At 50.0% G+C, this 21,981-nt stretch overlaps 1 protein-coding gene across 2 annotated transcripts in view; it reads right to left on the bottom strand.

Annotated features, from left to right (window-relative positions):
• LOC144827978 (peripherin-like) overlaps nt 1–9,284 on the bottom strand; it is a 71,601-nt gene extending 62,317 nt beyond the window's left edge. Inside the window, exon 1 of one of the 2 annotated variants that reach the window (XM_078686129.1) lies at nt 8,579–9,284. In XM_078686129.1, coding sequence (XP_078542255.1) covers nt 8,579–9,102 — 524 coding nt within the window. In that variant the 5' untranslated portion in view covers nt 9,103–9,284. The remainder of the gene's footprint in view (nt 1–8,578) is intronic. The other variant, XM_078686132.1, reaches the window with a different exon arrangement.
• Nucleotides 9,285–21,981: the final 12,697 nt, after the last annotated feature.

Here is a 21,981-nt window from a genome sequence, read left to right as displayed (position 1 = left end):
AACACACCCATCTCTTAAAAGGTATGTATTGGCCATTTAACACGTGCATCTATCCAAATAAACACTGCGATCATCTGTCGCACCATCTCTGAAAAATGTGCTCATGGTCTAACAAACACACTTCTCAGAAAGATGTCTTCCATTTTCAAAGGATGCCCTTGACTGTCTCTCACACCCAGCACAAGTGATAACAACAACTGCCGGCCACAACTGTTTCCAGGAGACACTGTCAATTGTCTAACACACTCATTTATTAAACAGATGCCTTTGATCAAGTAATGCACCTAATGCAGGCATTTCTAAAGTAAAAGCCCTTGACTGTGTAAGACACCCATCTACAAAAAATGCACACGATCATCTAACCCAACAATTTGTGACATAGACACCACGGACCGACAAACAAACCTATGTCTTGGAAGGGCGCCTCCTCATCCTAACACACTTTTCTCTAGCTTTCTGTCTTCGAACGCATAATTTGCAAGTGACGACAACAAAGGTCTAAAGCAAACCTCTCAAAAAAAAACCTCAATCATCCAATATCTGGTGCGAGTAGCAGGTCACACATTTGTATATGGCAGGGAAGGCATAGCTTTTCATTCATCAAAAGTGATTGTTTGAGTACTATTCCATTTGGTAATAGTAAAACGTTATTCACAGCTTTTAACAACAGAAGAAAATGTGATATTAGGATTTGCAACAAAATAAGTTGTTATTATTAACACTACAATCTTCAAGAAATGCCCTTATAGTCTAAGATATTTACTCTACATGTGATAAAGAGATACCCTTTATTGTGTAACACACTCATCTCCAAGGAATGGCCTTAACTACTAAACACATGCATTACCACCTGATGTCTTTAATCATTTAACACTTCACCAGGATACACCCTGAGGTGTGTAACCCCAAATGTCAAAGACATGTCATTGATCACGCATAGTAATCTCCAAGACCACCCTGGATTGTTCAGCACAACGATCTCAAAAAGATGCCTTTGATCTTGTAATTCACTAGCCTCCACGAGATGTCTACTGAGGTCTAACACGTAACAAGAACATCTTTAAGAGGTGGCTTTGATAAATTAACACACTGCTGTTAAGAACAAATGCCAACAATAGTATAACACACCCACTTCCAAAAGAAGCTTTCAATCATCTATCACACCCATCTCCAAGAAATGCCAATGATAGTCTTACTGACCAAACTCATGAGATGCCGTCGTTCATCTAACCCAATGTCTACAAGATTTGCTCTTGGGTGTTTAACAAACCTATCTCCAAGAGATGTATTAGAACGTCCTAAGATTTATATCTCCAACAGATGTCAACTAATGTCCAACACATAACACGCCCACCTCTAAGAGAGGTCTCTTAACATCTTAAGACTCGTCTCTCCAAGAAATGTCTTCAAGAGCCTAACACTTCTATCCCCAAGAGATGTCTCAAATGATCTAACACTGGTGTTCCCAGATGTCTCTGATTGCCTAACACACCTAACGCATCTAAAGCATAGGCGCTAGAAGTAGGGGTGCGGGGATGCTGTAGCACCCTCAAAATAACCCTGCTGAAGTTCCGATGGTGAACGAGCAATAAAGATGCCTCTAAATTGTGTTTTTACTGTGTCACATTTGCTGTGCTTACAAAGACAGAGGACAAATGCTAGGCTATGTCTCCTGATGAATTGCTGCTTATTCTTTTAACATGGAGACTGGTGTTTACTTTTCCTTCTCTGATTGCAAAGCAAGAGAATTTTGTAAAGGGAACAATGTGGCAATCTTGCTGGTGTGAAAGGAAAGGCTGTTTTTTTTTCTCTGACACGCAATACAATTTAACCCGTTTTCTGCGCCCGCAATTTTGCGGAAGTGCGTCACTTCCGCAAAACGGGCTGGGCCACGTCGGCCATTGGCCAACGGCAGCACTGGGGAGGTAGTGCTGCCGTCGGCCAATGGCCAACGGCTGCATGGAAGGGGTTAAATACCATTAGATGAACTGTACAAATATTTCAAAATATGTCGACATTTTGGAAACCACAAATTAAGGCCCATTAGGATGGGGGGACGGACTTCAGTTGGCCCGCATCCTCGCGGTGCTGGGAGCGCCCGCCAGACATGCGGCGGTCCCGCATCGCTGATTAGGATGCGACCGCCACCCTGATGGTCGCATCCTGCATATTTGACATTGCGGCGGGTGCTGCTTACAGCAGCACCCGCTGGAATGCCAAATTGATATGTTGTGCATTCTCATGCACAACGTGGCAGCCACCGCGCGGTGACTGCCACCTTGTGCATGGTAATGTCGAGTGCACCCCCCACCCTCCTGGGGGCCCTCAAAGCACATCCCTGCCATGGAAAGGCCAGTTACCGCACCCATCCTAATATGGATGGTGGTGCCTAGTGCCCAAGTCCGCCCGGCCGGTGATCGTAACGATTGCCAACCGGCGGAAAGGCGGCAGACGCACTTTGCGTCCGCCGCGCTACCCCCTGCCATGGTAATATGGTGGGGGGGTAAATCAGGTTGTGATGGTGGGCGGATCACCACCGCTCGTCCGGCGGAGGCGATCCTCCCTCCATCATAATCACCCCTTTAATGTTTTGTTGGTATTTTTGAATTGTGGTGAAACAAAGGGGCATATTTACAAGCCCCTTGCGCCACTTTTGTGTCACTTTTAACATGGGAAAAGTGATGCAAAAGTGGCGCAAGGGGCTTGTAAATCTGCCCCAAAGATTTTAATGGATTCAAAACGAACCAATACCCTTTTCTTGGCGATTCCTAAATGACAAATATTTGCTGAAACCTGATTTCCACACATTATCCTTTGTGCGCTACATAGTTTTAGCAACAAAACTGTATGTCTGTGCAATGTTAGTGGCCATTTCAATGGAAAATGTGCTGTGTAAATTACAATGACTTACCATACTAGGTCATGTGACACTGTGCTCCAAAATTCACCCCCAGCTACATACTACACCCTTACAGCTCTCTTGCTGAATGGGCACGGGTCATTTGCTACACTTATTCTTTGTGCGACACTTGAACTTTTCACAGTCCCTACGAGTTCAGGGATGTAATACTGGTGGCAGTACCCTCACTCTGAAAATTGTTCCAGCATCACTTATTTCAAGTGATGCCAACAATCATATACTGACTCCTCCTCAAGAGATGCTCTTAATCAACTAAAGTAAAAGTAAAACTTAACTGCATATCAGACACATTGCACCGTTATGCACAGAAAAATGACTAACAATCAAAAAGTAAATCTTTATTGCATATTTGATATTTGATACCATTATGCATAAAACAAGGCTAAAAATTACACAATTATCTTCAGTTACGAATGGGCCCCAGCAATATATAAACTATCAAATTCAATTTATCACCCAAGCAAACGAGCACCTTAAAAAATTACCTAATTAAAGCAGTCATAAATGTTACAGTTTTTGTGCAATCAGCATTTGTTATTTCAATTACTTTATACACGCTGCCTGCGGAATATGAATAAAATATAGCCCAAACATTGGATTTAAATAAAACTTTCTTGCATTAGTAAGTCGTGGGCAATTACATAGTAGATGAGTACAGGATTCCGAGGTGCCCCGCATAATTGGCACCTCAGGCGAGATGATAAATAAGTCAGTATCCCAAAAACAGATTTTTCTGTTTAGTGGAATCCAAGGTGGCGAAACTGTCTCTAACACGAGATTTCATAGAAACATAAAGCACACCTTTAACCAAGGGTACCTTGGCGCTGAATAATAGATGTTTATTGTTACCCAACTCAAGGGTACTCATTTTTTCGACCACAGAAGTATAAAAGGCTGAGTGGACCCGCCAGGATTTGAACCTGTGACCATGAGGTCGAACACAGGTCCCTTAAGTGGATTTAATAATCCACTAAGCCACCAGACCCGGTGTTTTACCCTAAACAGCTAAACACCCTTGATCATAGCCACGCCCATCTCCAGAGAAGGCCCCACTCACCTGCCACGCCCATCTTCCAGAGATGGTGCAGACTGCCTAACACCCATCTCAGCAGATGTCAACCATGGTACATGTACAGCCGCCCCATGAAGGGCCAGCCCACCAGCCACAAACCTGCCCACGAGTGTCCAGTACTATCCCCACGAGGTCCTAATCCGCCAGCTGGGAGTGGTGATGGACAGGAGGGGAGAGCCTGCCCTTTCTTGCATTAACAATCATTTAACACCTTGCTGTTGGCTAGGGTTAATAATACTACAAAGGGTTAGGGGCTGTAGTAAAGAATTAAGTTAAAAACGTTGCCCGACATCTGTGTTTGAAAAGCACTGTAGATATGTAGCGTGCATAGGTCGAGAGCCGGTCTATTTATTAAAAGAGGGCACAGCATGAGTTGGCTCCATATTTATCCTTTGCTTTCCCAATGTTTTATTACCTACCTGGTTCTATACCAGGATATTTTGCTTTTTTATAATACGGTTACAGTGTTTGTCATGTCCACATTTGTTAGTAGTGTTTTATGCATTCATATATTTTCTACCTTTACTTCTGCCGCCTTCCTCCCTGGAGAGTTTCACATTGTGACCTTTCATTCCGTCGTGACCATATACTACCTAGGGTCCCTTCAGTCTCATATCACGACCTCTTTGTCTGCCTCCTTTCTCATATTGTGATCTGCTTCGCATCGCGGGCGTCACCCTCCAGTCTCACGTCAAGATCTGTTATCACCCCCACCCTTCAGTTTTTCATCGTGCCCCCCCTTTTTTTCTCCAGGATCCTATCGCGACTTTGTATTGCCCTTGCATTCTCATATCGTGACCCTTCTACCCAGCAGTCTCTTTGTCGTGGTTCTGCCGAAACCTCGTCTTGGGGGGGGGGGGGGCAGTATTGACAGGGGCGGAGTGTCAGAGCCAGGCTTGGGCTCAGCTGGGGGATGCCTTCCCTCAGTCCTTCCCTGGGACCGAGGGAGCTGACCTCATCTTTAATTCATGGCCCTCTGACCACAGGTCCCTTGGTTCAATCAGAGGCACAAAGTATTGATTTTATCACAGTTTCTTCGAGCCACAAGACACAACGTCTGCCTGCGTCCTATGAGTATGTGGGAGACATGGGGGAGGGGGAGGGTGCAAACCAGCCTGGAGAGTGGCAAAGATCACCAAAGGCGGGCCCCGTCAGGTGCATATCAGGCAATATTTTAAATGTCAGAAGGTAAGGGTTAGACTGTGAGTCTTCCTGTTTGAGGGCCCCGCACCTCCAAACAAGCTTCGTTCACGCCTACCATGGGACAGCAGCACCGGAACCACCACACACTGAAAAGTGCCTTCCCAGTGTGTTCTTGTGGTTTGAGAGTCTGCCATTTATTGCAGTATTACCTGTGTTGGGTACTCGTTTGTAACATGCCCTTGTCACTTTTGTCTTGTAATGCACTGTTTGCTACCTCTCACATTTTGTTTGCTTTCGATACCTGCACAAGTGCCACCATTGCCTATGTAACGTTTGTTCTTGTGTTTGAATGTCTGCCATGTATGGCAGTACTATACCTCTGCTTGTACTTTGTACGCTTTTGTAACCTGCACACGTCACTTTTTCCTCCTGTAATGCACCGTTTGCTACCTCTTGTATTTTGTTGGCTCACGGTTGTCACTTTTGCCTCATGTATTGTAACGTTTGCTTTTGTAATTTGTTAACTTGTAATGTTCTCATGTATCAGTCCTATTATGAAGCACTCTGACACCTTCGGGTGAAGTCCGCGCTATATAAAAACGCATAAATAAATAGAGCAGATTCTCCCGGCATCTTGCTTGTGGGCGGTGCCCGACCCTGGGACAGTATCTGCCTGCACCCAATGCAGGGACCTTGCTGCTGACCTGCATCTCCCCCCCCCAGCACCCGGTGCAGGTATTCTGAGTCTTGAATGCTTCTGCCCCTTCCCCTCTCAGAACTTCCAGCAGGCCCCGCCCAGAGACCGCACCTGCATTGATAAACCTTACTCATAACTCCCGTACAGAGAGCCCCTCCCCGAGGGAAGCCCCCACCCATCAGCGCCTAACCCGCTTCCCCGCACCATTCTCCCGGAGCTCCTTCCAGGGAGTATAGCGACCCCCGTGGGCACCACCTCTAACACTCGTGCCCGACCCATGGCTACAGCCCTGTCCCCCCAGCCCCCATCATGGGGTCTGCACCTGCACCCTAGGCAGACAGCCCCACCCAAGGACGGCACCAGCCCCTGTGAGGGTGCTGCACTTATGTTCCCAGCACCCTGTGAAGATGGCCCCACCCAGGACTGCGCCCACCCACTCAGTCTGTGCAGTAAGCCCCATCACAAAGCACTGAGCGCCGACCAAGCCCGAAACAAGGGCTCCCTGATGGCATCCTGGAATCTGCAACCCCACGCGCTGCGGAGTCAGAGCCCCACCCCAGCGCAGCACTGCACAAACGCCCCCTCCTTTCACCTCCGTGGGCGGGGTGCCCAATTCCTAGCCCCATCACACTCCGCGGAGATCTGACTTATGGGACGATACGACCCCACCTCCCAAACCCCCCGCCCCCCCCCCCCCCCCGTGGCACTGCCGACCTCCGACCCAGCAGCCAGGGCACGGAGACAACCGCGGGTCAGAACCTGCCCCACCCTAAAAGGAGCAGACCTGCAGGATTCTGTGTAGAGAACCACCCCTGCACCCTGCCCAGAGAGGCGCTCTGTGGAACTCCACCTGTCCCTCCTGCCCACCCGTATTCTGTGCAGGGACCCCCCTTAAAGAGACCACCGTACCCCACAGCGATTATCTTCCTGGTTTCGGGTCCAGGTATTTCGTCGAGTGTCTCCCACCCTCGGTCCCCACACTCACCCTAACTGGGAAACATGGAGACCTCTTGCACTCTGGGAGTTGTAGTTGCTTTCATTGTACCTAATGGACTAACGCCCCTGATTATAAGGGTGTGCACGAGAAAAGCAAAACCCCAGGACTGCAAACATGGTGTTCCGACCATGAGAAGCTGGAGTGGCACCGTGGTGGGCCCATCCTCTCTGACAGACTGGCCTCCCTGCTTGTGGCTCTCCCGGATTCCCACTTCTTATCCCTGTGTCCTTCTGACATTGATAGTCCCATCCTGCCCCAGGACCTACTTCCCACCACCCCGTATCAGATACCCATGGCCCCATACCCCCTACCCTCTGCTTTAGTAGACTTGGGCTCTGTGGCAACTAATGGGGAAAGTTGTCCCTGTGGGGTCCTGCGACCCCCCTGACTCTCATGAACTCCTCGCCTCTGCTACAGAAGGCACAGATCCCCCAATAGTTTTTCCTTGGGGTGCCCGCTGCTCATTGACCACCATACACCTGTGATTGAGAAGGCCCAGTTACTCAAACAATTAGAAGCAGACCCCCTTACATCTCTCATATCAGCTTAAGAAGGTTGCTGTTCCGTCATTAGGTGGTCTCTCTGTGGAACCCCTAAAACCCATAGCACTCCACACCTCTGCTTGACTATACCCAGATCCAGCAACACACGTTCTGACCTAAAAGTCTCACCACCGCTTGTCAGGCCCTGGCCTCAAACCTGTGGTTTCCCTGGGTTCATGCCACTGCTTTCCCAAACCCCCTTTAAAACACCCCTCACATCTGCCTCACAGGTAGTTCCCTGGCCTATTAGTAGATAGTCACACTGGGATCCCGCGGCGTCTAGACCTCTTATCCTATCGCATCTGCTTAAGAAGGTCCAGATCCTCCAACAGGTGGTCTCCATGTGATCTGTTCCGAGACTGCCTTAAAACTCTCACCTCTTCTTTGAGCAGGCCCAGACCCTCGAAAAGGTTGTTGTAGACCCGCTTAAACATTCCACCTCTGCTTAAGAAGACCTAGATCCTCAGCAGGATGTCCCACTGGGGTCCCACTGCTCCCAGACTCCCCTTTTGCTCTCACCTCTGCTTGAAAAGGCCCTGAATAGTCGCCTTTGGATCTCGTTGCTCCTGGTCCCTTCACCTCTACTTTAGAATACCCAGGTTCCAGCACCAGTTGGTCCCCCTGGGGCCCCGCTGCTCATGGTCCCCTCACCTCTACTTTAGAATACCCAGGTTCCAGCACCAGTTGGTCCCCCTGGGGCCCCGCTGCTCATGGTCCCCTCACCTCTACTTTAGAATACCCAGGTTCCAGCACCAATTGGCCCCCCTGGGGCCCCGCTGCTCATGGTCCCCTCGCCTCTACTTTAGAATTCTCAGGTTCCAGCCCCAGTTGGCCCCCCTGGGGCCCCGCTGCTCATGGTCCCCTCGCCTCTACTTTAGAATACCCAGGTTCCAGCCCCAGTTGGTCCCCCTGGGGCCCCGCTGCTCATGGTCCCCTCACCTCTACTTTAGAATACCCAGGTTCCGGCACCAGTTGGTCCCCCTGGGGCCCCGCTGCTCATGGTCCCCTCACCTCTACTTTAGAATACCCAGGTTCCAGCACCAGTTGGTCCCCCTGGGGTCCCGCTGCTCATGGTCCCCTCACCTCCACTTTAGAATACCCAGGTTCCAGCACCAGTTGGTCCCCCTGGGGTCCCGCGGATCTTGACCCCGCTGGGGTCCCGCTGCTCTTGGTCCCCCGGGGTCCCGCGGCTCCCCGCCCCCCTCACCTCTGCTTGAGCAGGCCCAGGTCCTCCAGCAGGTTGTCCCGCTCCACCGTCACGCGGTCGCGGTCCTTGCCCAGCAGCTCGAGCTGGCCCCGCAGCTCCTTGAGCTCCTGCTGGAAGAGGTCGGTGGCCCGCCGGGGCTCCTTGGACTTGACCTGGCCCAGCTCGAGAACCAGCTGCGCGTTCTGCTGCTCCAGGTAGCGCACCTTCTCGATGAAGCTGGCGAAGCGGTCGTTGAGCTCCTGCAGCTCGGCCTTCTCGTTGGAGCGCGTGGTCAGGAAGTCCTGGTTGACGGCCTCGGCCAGGGCGAAGTCCACGCGGTCGTAGGAGGCCCGGAGCACGGGGGCGCTGGAGCGGGCCCGGTAGGCCGCCGGGCGGGGGGCGTGGATGGGCGAGGGGGTGGCCATCAGCCGGCCGGACGTCGAGTAGCGGGAGGACGAGGAGTAGGAGGCCGGGGAGAGGAGAGGGGCCCCGAAGACCCGGCGGTAGGAGGTGGACGCGGTCCTGTGGCTCCCCATGTGGCTCATGGCGCGGCTGGTGGCGGAGGGGACCGGCTGGGGCGAAGTGATGCTCTGGAGGGGGCAGAAGTACTCTGGGGCAGAGTGGAGAGGGGGCAGCAGTGCAGTGGACGGGAGAGGGCGGCAGGCGGGCACCGAGGTAGAGGAAAGAAGGGGAGTGTAGCGGTGGAGGACAGGTAGAGGCTGAGAGAGACAGGAGGGATGCTCTGGCACAAGTTGCCTTTATAAGTCATCAGCAGGCTGGACCAGAGGAGGGCAGCTGAGCCCCTCCCAGCTGGAACAACGCCCAAAGCCCGCGCAGGGAAGGAGGGGGCGCACTGCCCGAGCGCGGATGAGGGGAGGGGGGGGGGGGTAGGACCAGAGGGGTGCGCTGTCTAGAGCCGCGCCCTAGGGTGTGGGAGGAGCCAGAGATGCCAGACAGGGCGAGAGCCGCAGAGGATGGAGCAGGGAGCTGGGGACCAGAGACCGGGGGCACGCGTCCCGCTTTGAGCCCTGCCTATAGATGGCTGGATGCACGTGCATCGATGACCTTCCTGCCCATGGATGATGGGTTGGGGGCGAGGGACGGGGTGCACCTTTGAGAGTCGTGCCTTAGACTGTAGGAGAGACCTGCAGTGAGCCCCGCACAATGATGCACAGGGATCTGGGATGACAGTCAGAGTGTGCAAGTGCGCTGCCAAGAGTCCTGTCCGTTAACAGACAGGGGGCCGGGAACGAGAGAGGGGGTGCACATTTGGGGTTTGTGCCCTAGGCTGTACGAGGAGCTAGAGATGCGAGACGGGATGCCTTGCTGAGAGGGCGGCCCAAGGATGGACCACACACACACAATCGACGGAGTGGTTATCGATGGGGCGGAGGCGCTTCCATTGGCATGGAAGCACATGGAGCCCTGTACAAGTAACGAGGGGTAGCGTAGCGGTATGAGGGGGTGCTACAGATATCGGAGGGAGGGGGGGGGTGCTCTGCAGCGAACCCCCTGCCAGTTTTGGGATGGGGATGGTTAACTACTGACAGCACTGTAAGTTTTGAATGCGGGGAGGGGTGCGCTGCTGAGAGACACGGACACGTGGGTGATGTGAAGCGAGCTATTGATGGAGCCGCAAGGGAAACGCGGGCGGGTGAAGGAGGGGGCAGAGTGGTTGGTACTTCCGAGAACCCTGCCCATGCCATGGGGGTGTGGAGCTGGCCAGCGATGGGAAGAGAAGCACTGCTGAGAGCGCCTCTCAAATGATGGGGACGGGAGGGCGGTGCCCTGCACACATTGCTCAATTTGATCCGGTGGTTACAGGTGCGACCAGGGCTTTAAGTGGGATGAAAAAACTGGGGGTGCTTGAAAGGGGCGCGGCCTATATAATTATGGGCGTGTTTTAAAACGAAACACTAACATTTGCCTAGAGTGACAGACACCCTACCCACACATTTGCATAGAATCGCAACTGGATTATGCGATCATTGCATTGTGCGCTTTGCAGAGGGGCCAATCACTGGATGGCCAGGTATTCTTAACGTTTTAATCAAGAAAGGGGGCACTGTTCCATCGGTACGTGTGCAGCGACCTTACATACACACTCCGAACTGAAAAAGAAACAGAAAAAGAAAAGGGCGGGATCCTTCAGAAGGAGAGGAAAAACTAGGTTCGGTCTAGGACCCTCTCAGTGTACACCATAGGGGCTGATGGGAAAGACACTCTTTGTCTCTTGTTGCCCTCACACACCCCGAAGGATGTCATGCTTCATCATCGAGGGGTGCTCCTCGTTGGGCCGGCGCTGCAATGCCCAACGGGTCCCTCGAAGGGTCACTTTGGCGGAGATCTTTTGAGAGAACAGCCGTAAGATGTGTGCGGGTATGTGGAGGTGGTCCTATTAAGTGATGGTGTAAGTGATACGTGGATAAAAATGGCTAGGGGGTCCCACGACATAATAATTTTAATAGTGAATAATAGGCCAAACCTAGTTTTTCCTCTCCTTCTAAAGGATCCCGCCTTTTTCTTTTTCTGTTTCTTTTTCAGTTCGGAGTGTGTATGTAAGGTCGCTGCTCACTTACTGATGGAACAGTGCCCCCTTTCTTGATTAAACGTTTGGTTTTGGAGCATGGGCACTAGACCATAACAGCTCCCGGTCCCTCTCCCTTTTGTTTGATTCAGGTATTCTCAACACCTTTTGCCCCTGACAGGAATTGAAAGAAATCCGCACTGCCATCATCCACAACTCAATTGTGCCCTGTTATAAACACCTGGATACGATTCAATTTCATTTCCGCCCTTCCGACTCCTCCCCCACCGCGTCACTGCCTACTTAGGCTCCGCCCCTTCCCCTCGCGCGTTGTCTAAGCCCTGTGGCAGAGGGCGGAGGGCTTCGCGCTGAGCGCAGGACTCATATTTTGGCTCTTTTAATTCTGTTACCCTGCTGATTGCTAGCAGCTTACCTGGCTATTCCTTCACCGTCCCGCTGATCAAGAGCGGCCAACGGCAATCTTGTTTTTAACCTGACCCCACCCCGCCCTTCCGACTCCTCCCCCACCGCGTCACTGCCTACTTAGGCTCCGCCCCTTCCCCTCGCGCTTTGTCTAAGCCCTGTGGCAGAGGGCGGAGGGCTTCGCGCTGAGCGCAGGACTCATATTTTGGCTCTTTTAATTCTGTTACTCTGCTGATTGCTAGCAGCTTACCTGGCTATTCCTTCACCGTCCCGCTGATCAAGAGCGGCCAACGGCAATCTTGTTTTTAACCTGACCCCACCCCGCCCTCCCGACTCCTCCCCCACCGCGTCACTGCCTACTTAGACGTTCCTCATGCGTCAGCGCAGCGGACGAGCGCAGCGGGCGCGACGTAGGCGCGCCGGAGTTGCGCCAGAGTTAAGCCCGTCTGCGCCCGTCCGCGGCAGATCGGGGCAAGGGGCCACTACCCCTGGCTCTCGCATCCAATATTCTTCCGCGGCTTTGATCCAACTGCAGGGCCATTGGCCCCTCGATCCTCGTTCCATCCATCGGATCGCACTGCTGGGCTGCAACTCCCCCTGTCATACCTGCCCATCTGGTTACCCTCTCCCTCACGCGTCACTGCCGCCCCCTGCCCCACTTACCACCTGTGATTCGTACTCTCCCCCATTATCTATCATTTCACTTAATACCAGATCGGCTGTCAAACATCACCATGAACTTTTCACTCTCTTAGATACTGATAAACCCGACCTTCTACTGCTGACGGAAACGTGGTTCACTGAAGCCTCCCTCCCTTCCCTCCTGGCTACCCTTCCCTCGACTTATTATGCCATCCGCGCAGACCGCCCTGGCGGGAAAGCGGGTGGAGGCGTTGCTCTTATTGCCCGCTCTGATCTCCAGTTTCAAGTCCTCCCTTCTCCCTCCCTGGGCGGAATCGACTATCTGGTGGTCCGCTCTTCCTCCCTTTCCCCCCATCTAGCCATAGTGCTCGTTTATCGCCCTCCTCAACCAACTCCTTCCTTTCTCCCGGCCTTTCAAGACCTACTTGGCACCCTGGCGGTCAACTATGCCTCGGCTCTAGTCCTTGGGGACTTTAATTATTGTCCTTCGGACCCTAAGGAGTGTGTGTCATCTAAGGAATTTTCAGAAACCCTTCTTTCTCTTAATTTTATCTCTTTTGTTCACACCCCTACTCATATTCACGGGCACATCCTTGACCAGGTCTGGTCTCTTAACTGTACCCTCTCCACGCTGGTTGTTGTCCCTTGCACTTGGCCCGATCACTTTATAATTTCGTTTTCCCTTAGTCTCTCATTGGTCAAGACCCCTACTCTCATCAAAAACTCATGGGCTCGCAACTGGGGCAAGGTCAACTTGTCTGATCTCTCGACCGCACTCCGGGCCTCCCTTCCCCCTCTATCGGGACTTGATTCCGCAGCCCAAGCCAAAGCCATTGATTCATGGCTCACGGAAGGAAGCGATCGTTTAGCTCCTTTCCGGCGTACCTCGATTAGGCGCCCTAAAGACGCCAATCGGTGGTTCAACACCGAGCTGAAGGATTTGAAGCTTACGGTTCGAAGGGCTGAACGTAAGTGGAGACTGGATTACTCCCTGAAAACCAGGACCCGCTACGTTCTCCTCCTGGGGACCTACAAGCAAAAAATTACTGAGGCCAAGAAAGCATATTTCTCGGCGAAAATTTTAGCTGCCGAGAATCAACCAAAGGAGATCTTTGCCATCACCCATGAGTTGGCGTTCTCTGACCGGACTACACTCAAGGCCCCGCCCTCCCAGAAACTTTGCGATTCACTAAATCTCTATTTTGTCGACAAAATCACGACAATTAAATCTAACATCCCCCCCCCCCTTCCCCTTCTTTTGTTGACTCTCTCCCTCACCCTGTCCCAGCTTCTTTTAATTCCTTTCATCCTCTTTCTGAAGAACTTTTTGTGTCCCTCCTCCCTAAAATTAAGTCCGGCTCCCCATCTGACATATGCCCGGCTCATATCTTACGGCAGATTTATACTGTCTGCTCGTTGCCCCCTCTGGGCTTTCTTAACGATTCACTGGCCCGAGGGGTTGTCACTCCATCGTTAAAAGCCGCTTCCATCGTCCCTATCCTGAAGAAGACGGGAGCCGACCCCTCTGTGATGGCTAACTATCGCCCCATCTCCCTTCTCCCTTTTCTGGCGAAGGTGCTGGAGCGGCATGTTACATCTGCACTCAGCTCCTTTGCCGAGGAGAACGGGAGGTTGGCCCCATGCCAGGCGGGATTTCGTCCAAGGCATTCGACAGAGTCAGTGGTGGTGTCAGTATCAGACACCCTCAGAGAGGGTTTGGACTCCGGTAGACCTCAGGCGCTGGTCCTTCTTGACTTGTCCGCCGCTTTTGACACGGTGGATCATTCCATCTTGCTTTCCCGTGTCAAGGTGGCGGGCATAGGAGGATCAGCCCTCATCTGGCTTTCGTCCTTTTTGAGGGACCGGACCCAGGCGGTCCATCTTGGGGAGTTTTCAGCTACCCCCTGCCAGGTCCAGTGCGGTGTTCCCCAGGGCTCTTCTCTCTCTCCTTTACTCTTTAATCTGTATATCGCTCCGCTCATCTTTGCCCTACAGCAACTGGAGGTCTCGGTATATAACTATGCCGATGACCTCCAGCTCATCTTCAATCTTTCTTCTACTCCTGACTCAATCTCCAATTTCCAATCTACTCTATCTTTCATCAGGGACTGGATGAACTTCAACCACCTGAAACTCAATCCCGATAAAACGGAACTTGTGGTGACGGGTGGTTGCTCCAGTCCCTGGAACTCTCTCTTTTGGCCCCCCTCTTTTGGTTCTCCTCCTACTCCTGTTTCCTCTGTTACGACTCTTGGTATTAAGCTAAACAATCAACTCACTATGCACTCCCAGATTGGCTCTGTGGTTTCTTCTTGCTTTCTTACTCTCCGCACTATCCGTTCTATTTCCCGCTTCTTTTCTTTCCCTGCACTTAAGCTAATTATGTCCGCACTGGTCCTGTCCCGCCTGGACTACGGGAACATTCTGTACAATGGTATCCCTCAGTACAGCCTCCGTAAATTGCAATTAGTGCAAAACCAGGCTGTCCGCCTTGCCTTTGGTCTGCCTAAATTCCACCACACCTCCCCCCTCCTGAAAACCCTTCACTGGCTCCCGGTGCGGGAACGCGCCTTGTTTAAACTAGGCTGCACGGTGTTCCAGGCCAGGACTGGCCTGGCCCCCCTATTCATATCTTCAGCCATCAAGGCTTATGTCCCTGGCAGAGACCTCCGCTCTTCGGCACAACTCCTCCTGGCTGTGCCCCGTTACCGGTAGAAAAAACAGGGGGGCTCAAAATTTTCCTTTCTTGCCCCTATGTTCTGGAACTCTCTCCCTTTTTATCTTAGGTCCCTCACTGACTACCCCGTCTTCCGCAAAGCTCTGAAGACCTTTTTATTTCCTCAGGCTCTTCTCTAGTAAATTGCCTATTTTCCAGTTGCCGTTTTAGTTGCTGTCCTCGCTCAGTCGGTCGCCTTCTACTTTAGCGCCAAGAAACCGCTCAGGTGTATGCTGCGCTTAATAAATATTTTAAACTTAAACTTAAACTTATTTGTGCGCTAGACAAGAGTAATATGATGCCTGAAAAAAACCCTGTAACACTGAATCCTGGAAAAAGCAAACAGTCATAGTGAACTCAAGATTAAGTAAACGATGTGAAATATAAGCAGGAACAACATGGAATACTAACTTTTTTTACACTCATTGTTCCGAAATCGGTCAGTGTTTTTGCCTGTAAAGTTAAAAATCTGAATACAGGGCTTGAAAGGGACCCTTTTCAATGACTGTATTAAATACAATTGGGGTTGAGACTCAAAGAAACCCGGCCCACTTAAAGTCCTGGGTGGGGCCCAGTGGAAACTCATTTTTGGGGCCGAGCATTTATCTTTTCTTCAACAGACTTTGATTCAGAGCAAAAGAGTGAAAAACACAAACTAGGGAAAGGAGGAAGAGAAAGACAAAAAAAAGTGAAACGGGATGAAGCAGGGATGAAAGAAGTATCTGCACTAGTGAGATAAAGGCACAGGGAGTGTCAGGTGGTGGTTTAAAGACTCAAGGTGAAATTAAGGCTATAAAACAATGCAATGGCAGCGAGGGAAATAATTACAACCGCACTTACTCAGTAATCACTGTAAGTATCTAAACATGAAATTTGAACAAAAATGTGCCCACCTCTCTAGGTCCGCTACCACAAGACCTAGAAACTATTATAACAACAAGCAAAGAGAGACACACATTAAACAGCATAAAATATGCAATCAAGTGACAAAGTTTTTGGAGACTTGAGTGTGAAGCTCGGAATACACTGATGAACGTCCCGAGCAGTTTTTGAGAACAGCCATTCAGCATATTTGCGGCTTATTTGTGGTTTAAAACTCCCCGTTAAAAAATTAAATTGGACTACTCTCCAATAGATGAAATGGAAAGAACTACGTCTGAACACAGAATATATGAAGACTGACAATTTGTCCATAGGTTCTTACAAGAAAGTATTGATTATTTAGCCCTGAGGAAGCCCTGTGTGGGTGAAACGCGTTGGCTGTGTGTATCGACTAACCTGATAAAAGAATAAAGAAGATTTCTCCATACTCAAGTCTCCAAAAACGTCGTCACTTGATTGCATATTTTATGCTGTTTAATGTGTGCCTCTCTTTGCTTGTTGAAATTAAGGCTTTGCAGACTTTGTATTTGGGACCCCGATTACTGATGGTGACGACCATGACCTTTTGAGCAAAACGTTGGCCCCCCAGTACTTATTGTTTTGTAAATTAAAAGACGTCTGCAAATAACTCATTCCAAGTGAAAAGAGGGAGCGTTACACTGCTGACAGCTTTTCCAAGGACAGCGTTAGTGTAGCAAAGGTGCAGTGGGCCCTAATGCAAGCTAAGAAAATGGCTTCTGACCAGCAGCGGCTCCCCAGGTAAGGCGGCGGAATGTTGCCCCACTGCTCGCGAGCAGTTTAAAAAGGTAAAAATAAAATAATAATGCAATGTTATTAAAATTGTATTTTTCTATTCCTGCTTAGGAGCGGGGCTGGGCCGGCCAGAGCAAGGGTGAGGGGGAGGTTGGGGCCCTCTATAGGAATGGTCTCAATATTCTTCTTAGATCAGAGATAGATTTTAATCCATGGTTTCTTACGATTGACATATTGCTTGGTGATCCCCTATCATACACTGAAGTTTCTCTCCGGATATATTGTAGTGATGTATTACACTCCTTGTTTTCCCTTATATTTTTGATACTTTGTTTGTTGATTACTACAGTTTTAAGAAATTGGATTTTTGCTTGATGGGCAGGCCTCAAGCAGCAGGGCAGTCCTAAGGAAGCAGCAGGGCTGTCCTCTGAAGAACCAGCCAGGCCTCAAACAGCGGGGCACTCCTCTGAGAAACAAGGCAGGCCTCAAGCAGCAGGGCAGTCCTCTGAAGAACCAGCCAGGCCTCAAGCAGCGGGGCAGTCCTTTGGTAAAAAAGGCAGGCCTCAAGCAGCAGGGCAGTCCTCTGAAGTACAAGGCATTGTACTTCAGTCTCTGTCTTCTGTCTTCTGTCTCCCTACGTTCCAAGCCGCTCACTACGCTCATCGGACCTTGAATTGGCAGTGGTTCCACGGTTCAAGCGTAGTCGGGCCGGTGGGCGTTCTTTTCGTGTACGTGCTGCTGTCCTGTGGAATGCCCTCCCTTTGGAAATACGTATCCTTGCTGACTTGCTATCATTCCGTAGGGCAGTTAAGACCTTTTTGTTTCCCTAGCTCTATTGTCCTTATTAGTCCACTCTTTTAAGCTTGTGTTATGTTGTTACCTTGTCAGGCGCCGGGACGCTCCTTCGCTGGAGCAGCTGAGCGCGTAATAAATGTTCATAACATAACATCATAACATAACATTCCTTCTGAAGTGATCCACAGGTCCAGGAGTGTACTAAAGGGTTGGACTGAGGGTCCATTATTTATACGTGATGATTGATTTGAAGAGGAAGAAACTTATAGAGTTTCCCCCCACAGATGGTTCTGGAATCTCTTCCCTTCCTTCCCGGGTCCCAAGATGTCAGGGGTGACAAAAGCCTGGTGTCAAGTTCTTTGTGAGTGTGCTGAAGCAGCTCCTTTGAAATGTAAGTGGGGCAGTGAGCAGCCCATCCTGTCAGGATTGTCCTCTCCCAGCCACACCTAGGTCATATTATTTATTGTCTGCGCCCAATATGCATACAGAATGGTAGAGTAATTAACAGGCACAGGCAGCTGGACACATTCCTGCAAGGCCTCAGAAAGTTTAGGGCAGGAAAATCCCAACTTTTTAAAAGTGCCAGTTTCAAAATCGTAATCCAAAATCCAACTATGTCATTAAGGAGGATTTAAAATTATAAATCATTTGAGTTCAAACAGGACATGTCCACCTGCTCCCAATCAAAGGTTAGCACTTCTCAAATGTAATAAGGTAACCCAATGTTATTGTATGGGAGAGGTAGGCCTTACAATAATGAAAAGCCAATTAAGGAGTTTTTGACTTACAGGACATGTATACCTTAAAAACACATGTCGTACTTTTTAAATACAATACATCCTGCCCTATGGGCTGTTTAGTGTCCACATTAAGGGTAGCTTAGGTATTAAAAAGGAAGGTTCAGGCCTGACAAAAGGTAAATATTGCCAGATTGAATTGGCAGTTTAAAGCTGCTCAAAGGATGAAATGGCAGGCATGAGACATGAACTACTTAAATAAATAAATCAAATCATACGTTCTTATATAGCGCCTTTCACCGTAAGGTCTCAAGGCGCTTGCTTTGGGAACCTGTCCTGGCTTTTCCCTGCGAGATAACCCCTAACTGGGCATCCCCAAGGTGAAAGACAGGCATCCCATCGCGGTGGGGCCGTTGTGGAGATTAAGCAAGCTATTGCCCAGAGTTGCAGAGTGTGTACCCATGATTCAAGTAGGCACCGAGGCGAGAATTATCGAGTCCGTGGACATTTTGAGCTCAAGACCCTGCCGCGTCGGGAATTGAACCCTGGTCCCAGGTCTGACCTCTGCGTCCGGGTCTGCCTCCTCTAACCGGTGAGCCACACTTCTCCACTAAATGGGTTGCACAATAAGTCCGGCAGGCCCACTATTAGCATTTCATTTACAGGTCCTCTGTACATGTAGTGCCACTTAACTAAGAACTTATAAGTAAATTAAACATGCCATTTGGGTACAAGCCAATATTACCAGGTTTTAAGGAGTGAGCACATGCACTTAGCACTTCTTAGCAGTGATAACGTTCACATCCTATTAGCCAATAAAAACAGAAATCAGGCAGGCAAAACATTTGGAGGTGACCCTGTAGAGTGGGCTAGGTCCAACAACAGGGTGTTATATTATACTTAAAATAGAGAACAAGCATTTGCAATGCAATAGGTCTCGCATTGGGAAAGTTTGAGCTATTGGTTTTGTAAATGACAAATTATTTTATTTTATGTGTTGGTTTTGAAAATAGTGAAATTAATAGCTTTGTCATTTACAATGCCAATGGTTTTAACTTTTGCAAATGTGACACCTATAGCATTTGTAATGCAATATGTGTTGTATTTACCTGACTTAGATGTATTGATATTACAAATAACACTGGCTTTTAATTTTTTTAAATAATTAATACTTAACCACTTGGATGCTAATGACAAGGGTAAATCGTCATGGAGTGCCTATTCATTTCAATGGAAATTACAGTAAATTGATGGAAATGCCATAGCATCCAAGTTTAAATAAAAGTTATTGTAATTTATGGCAATAGCTTAAACTTTTGTAAATAACGTTTGTGAAGATTATGTTAAGTGTATTTTATTGTGACGAAAATCCAAGAACAGAAGTGAAATATTAACATCTTTTTGTGACATTTGTAATAAAGCTTGAAACATTGAGAGAACATATTTGAACCAGTTGTTATTGACTGGTTGCACAGATTGATGCTGTAGTGGCGCTGAGTGATGTTGTGGCAGCGACGAGTGATGCTGTGGCGTTCAGTGGTGCTAAGTGATGCTGTGGCATTCACTGGTGCTGAGTGATGCTTGGCGTTCAGTGGTGCTGAGTGATGCTGTGGCGTTAAGCGATGCTGAGTGATGCTGTGGCGTTCAGTGGTGCTGTGCCGTTGAGTGGTGCTGTGCCAATGTAAAATGTAGCAAGGCGAGAGCTGGAGGGGCCTTGTGAGGAACCAGAAACATTTGAAGCTAACGAGGATGGCAGAGAGCTGATGAAAGGGACGCTTGTGGATGCCTGACACTTGTGGATGCCTGACGCTTGTGGATGCCTGACGCTTGTGGATGCCTGACGCTTGTGGATGCCTGACGCTTGTGGATGTCTGACGCTTGTGGATGCCTGACGCTTGTGGATGCCTGACGCTTGTGGATGCCTGACGCTTGTGGATGCCTGACGCTTGTGGATGCCTGATGCTTGTGGATGTCTGACGCCTGTGGATGTCTGACGCTTGTGGATGCCTGACGCTTGTGGATGCCTGACGCTTGGGGATGTCTGACGCTTGTGGATGTCTGACGCTTGTGGATGTCTGACGCTTGTGGATGCCTGGAGCTAGTGGATGCCTGACGCTTGTGGATGCCTGATGCTTGTGGATGTCTGATGCTTGTGGATGCCTGATGCTTGTGGAAGTCTGATGCTTGTGGATGTCTGACGCTTGTGGATGTCTGACGCTTGTGGATGCCTGACGCTTGTGGATGCCTGACACTTGTGGATGTCTGATGGGTGATGCTTGTGGATGTCGGATGCCTGTGGATGTCTGATGCCTGTGGATGTCTGATGCCTGTGGATGTCTGATGCCTGTGGATGTCTGATGCCTGTGGATGTCTGTTGTTTGTGGATGTCTGGTGCCTGTGGATGTCTGATGCCTGTGGATGTCTGATGCCTGTGGATGCCTGATGCCTGTGGATGCCTGATGCCTGTGGATGCCTGATGCCTGTGGATGTCTGATGTTTGTGGATGTCTGTTGTTTGTGGATGTCTGATGGTTGTGGATGCTTGACGCTTGTGGATGACTGATGCCTGATGCTTGTGGATGTCTGATGCTTGTGGATGTCTGATGCTTGTGGATGTCTGATGCCTGTGGATGCCTGATGCTTGTGGATGTTTGATGTTTGTGGATGTCTGATGGTTGTGGATGTCTGACGCTTGTGTATGTCTGACACTTGTGTATGTCTGACACTTGTGTATGTCTGACACTTTTTTTGACGCTTGTGGATGCCTGACGCTAATGGTGTGTGTGTGTGTGTGTGTGTGCGCGCCTATAAAGGGTGCACTGACGGCTGTTTGTGTCTGCCTGGTGGAAGCGTGCACTGACAGCTAGTAATGAGTGTGCATGGTGGAAGCGTGCACCGACGACTGGTGATGATGGCAGGTGGTGTGTGTGCCCAGTGGAAGCGTGCACTGACAACTGGTTGTGTGTATGCCTGGTGAAAGCGTGCAGTGACGGATGGTCGTGTGTGCCTGGTGGAAGCGTGCACTGACAACTGGTGGTGTGTGTGCCTGGTGGAAGCGTGCAATTATAGCTGGTGGTGTGTTTTCCTAGTGAAAGTGTGCACTGACGGCTGGAGTGTGCCCGTTAAAACATGCACTGACAGTTGGTGGTGTGTGTGTGCCTAGTAAAAGCGTGCACTAACGGCTGGTAGTGTGTGCCTGGTGAAAGTGTGCACTGACGGCTGGTGGTGTGTATGCCTGGTCGAAGCGTGCACTGGCGGCTGGTGGTGTGGGTGCTTGGTGGAAGCATGCAATTATAGCTGGTGGTGTGTATGTTTGGTGAATATGTGCACTGACGGCTGGAGGAGTGTGCCTGTCTGGTGAAAGCGTGAACAAACGGATAGTCATGTGTGCCTGATGGAAGCGTGCACTAACGGCTAGTGGTGTGTGTGCATGTTGGAAGTATGCACTGACTGGTGATGATAGCTGGTGGTGTGTGTGTCTATAGGAAGCGTGCACTAATGGCTAGTTGTGTGTATGCCTGTTAGAATCGTGCACTGATGGTTGGTGGTGTGTATGCTTGGTGAAAGTGTACACTGACGGTTGGAGGAGTATGTTGGTTAAAACCTGCACGGACAGCTGCCGTTGTGTGTCTGCTGGTGAAAGCGCGGTGATGTGGAGTTGAACAGGATCAAATACCAAGCTGCTGGGAGAGGGAATGGGAATGGGAGGAGGGCGGCCAGGAAGGACGCAACAGGCAGTCTGTCTGAAAGCTGCAGGCAGAGAGCTATGTGACTGCACTGAGGAGCTCTTCACAAAACTAGTGGCCACCTTCAGAAAACATATAGAAACAAAGCCCTCCAATGTGCATAAGCTTCACAAAAACCGAGGCAAGCTTCCCAAAATGTATTAAAACAAAGCCCTACAAAACATCGTGCACAAGGGTCACGAATCACAAACAAGCTCTTGGCAT

This window comes from Lissotriton helveticus, chromosome 1_1 (assembly GCF_964261635.1).
Source record: "Lissotriton helveticus chromosome 1_1, aLisHel1.1, whole genome shotgun sequence".
NCBI classification, from domain to species: domain Eukaryota; kingdom Metazoa; phylum Chordata; class Amphibia; order Caudata; family Salamandridae; genus Lissotriton; species Lissotriton helveticus.
Note: the sequence above shows the minus strand (reverse complement) of the source record. Positions and strands in the feature narration are given on the sequence as shown.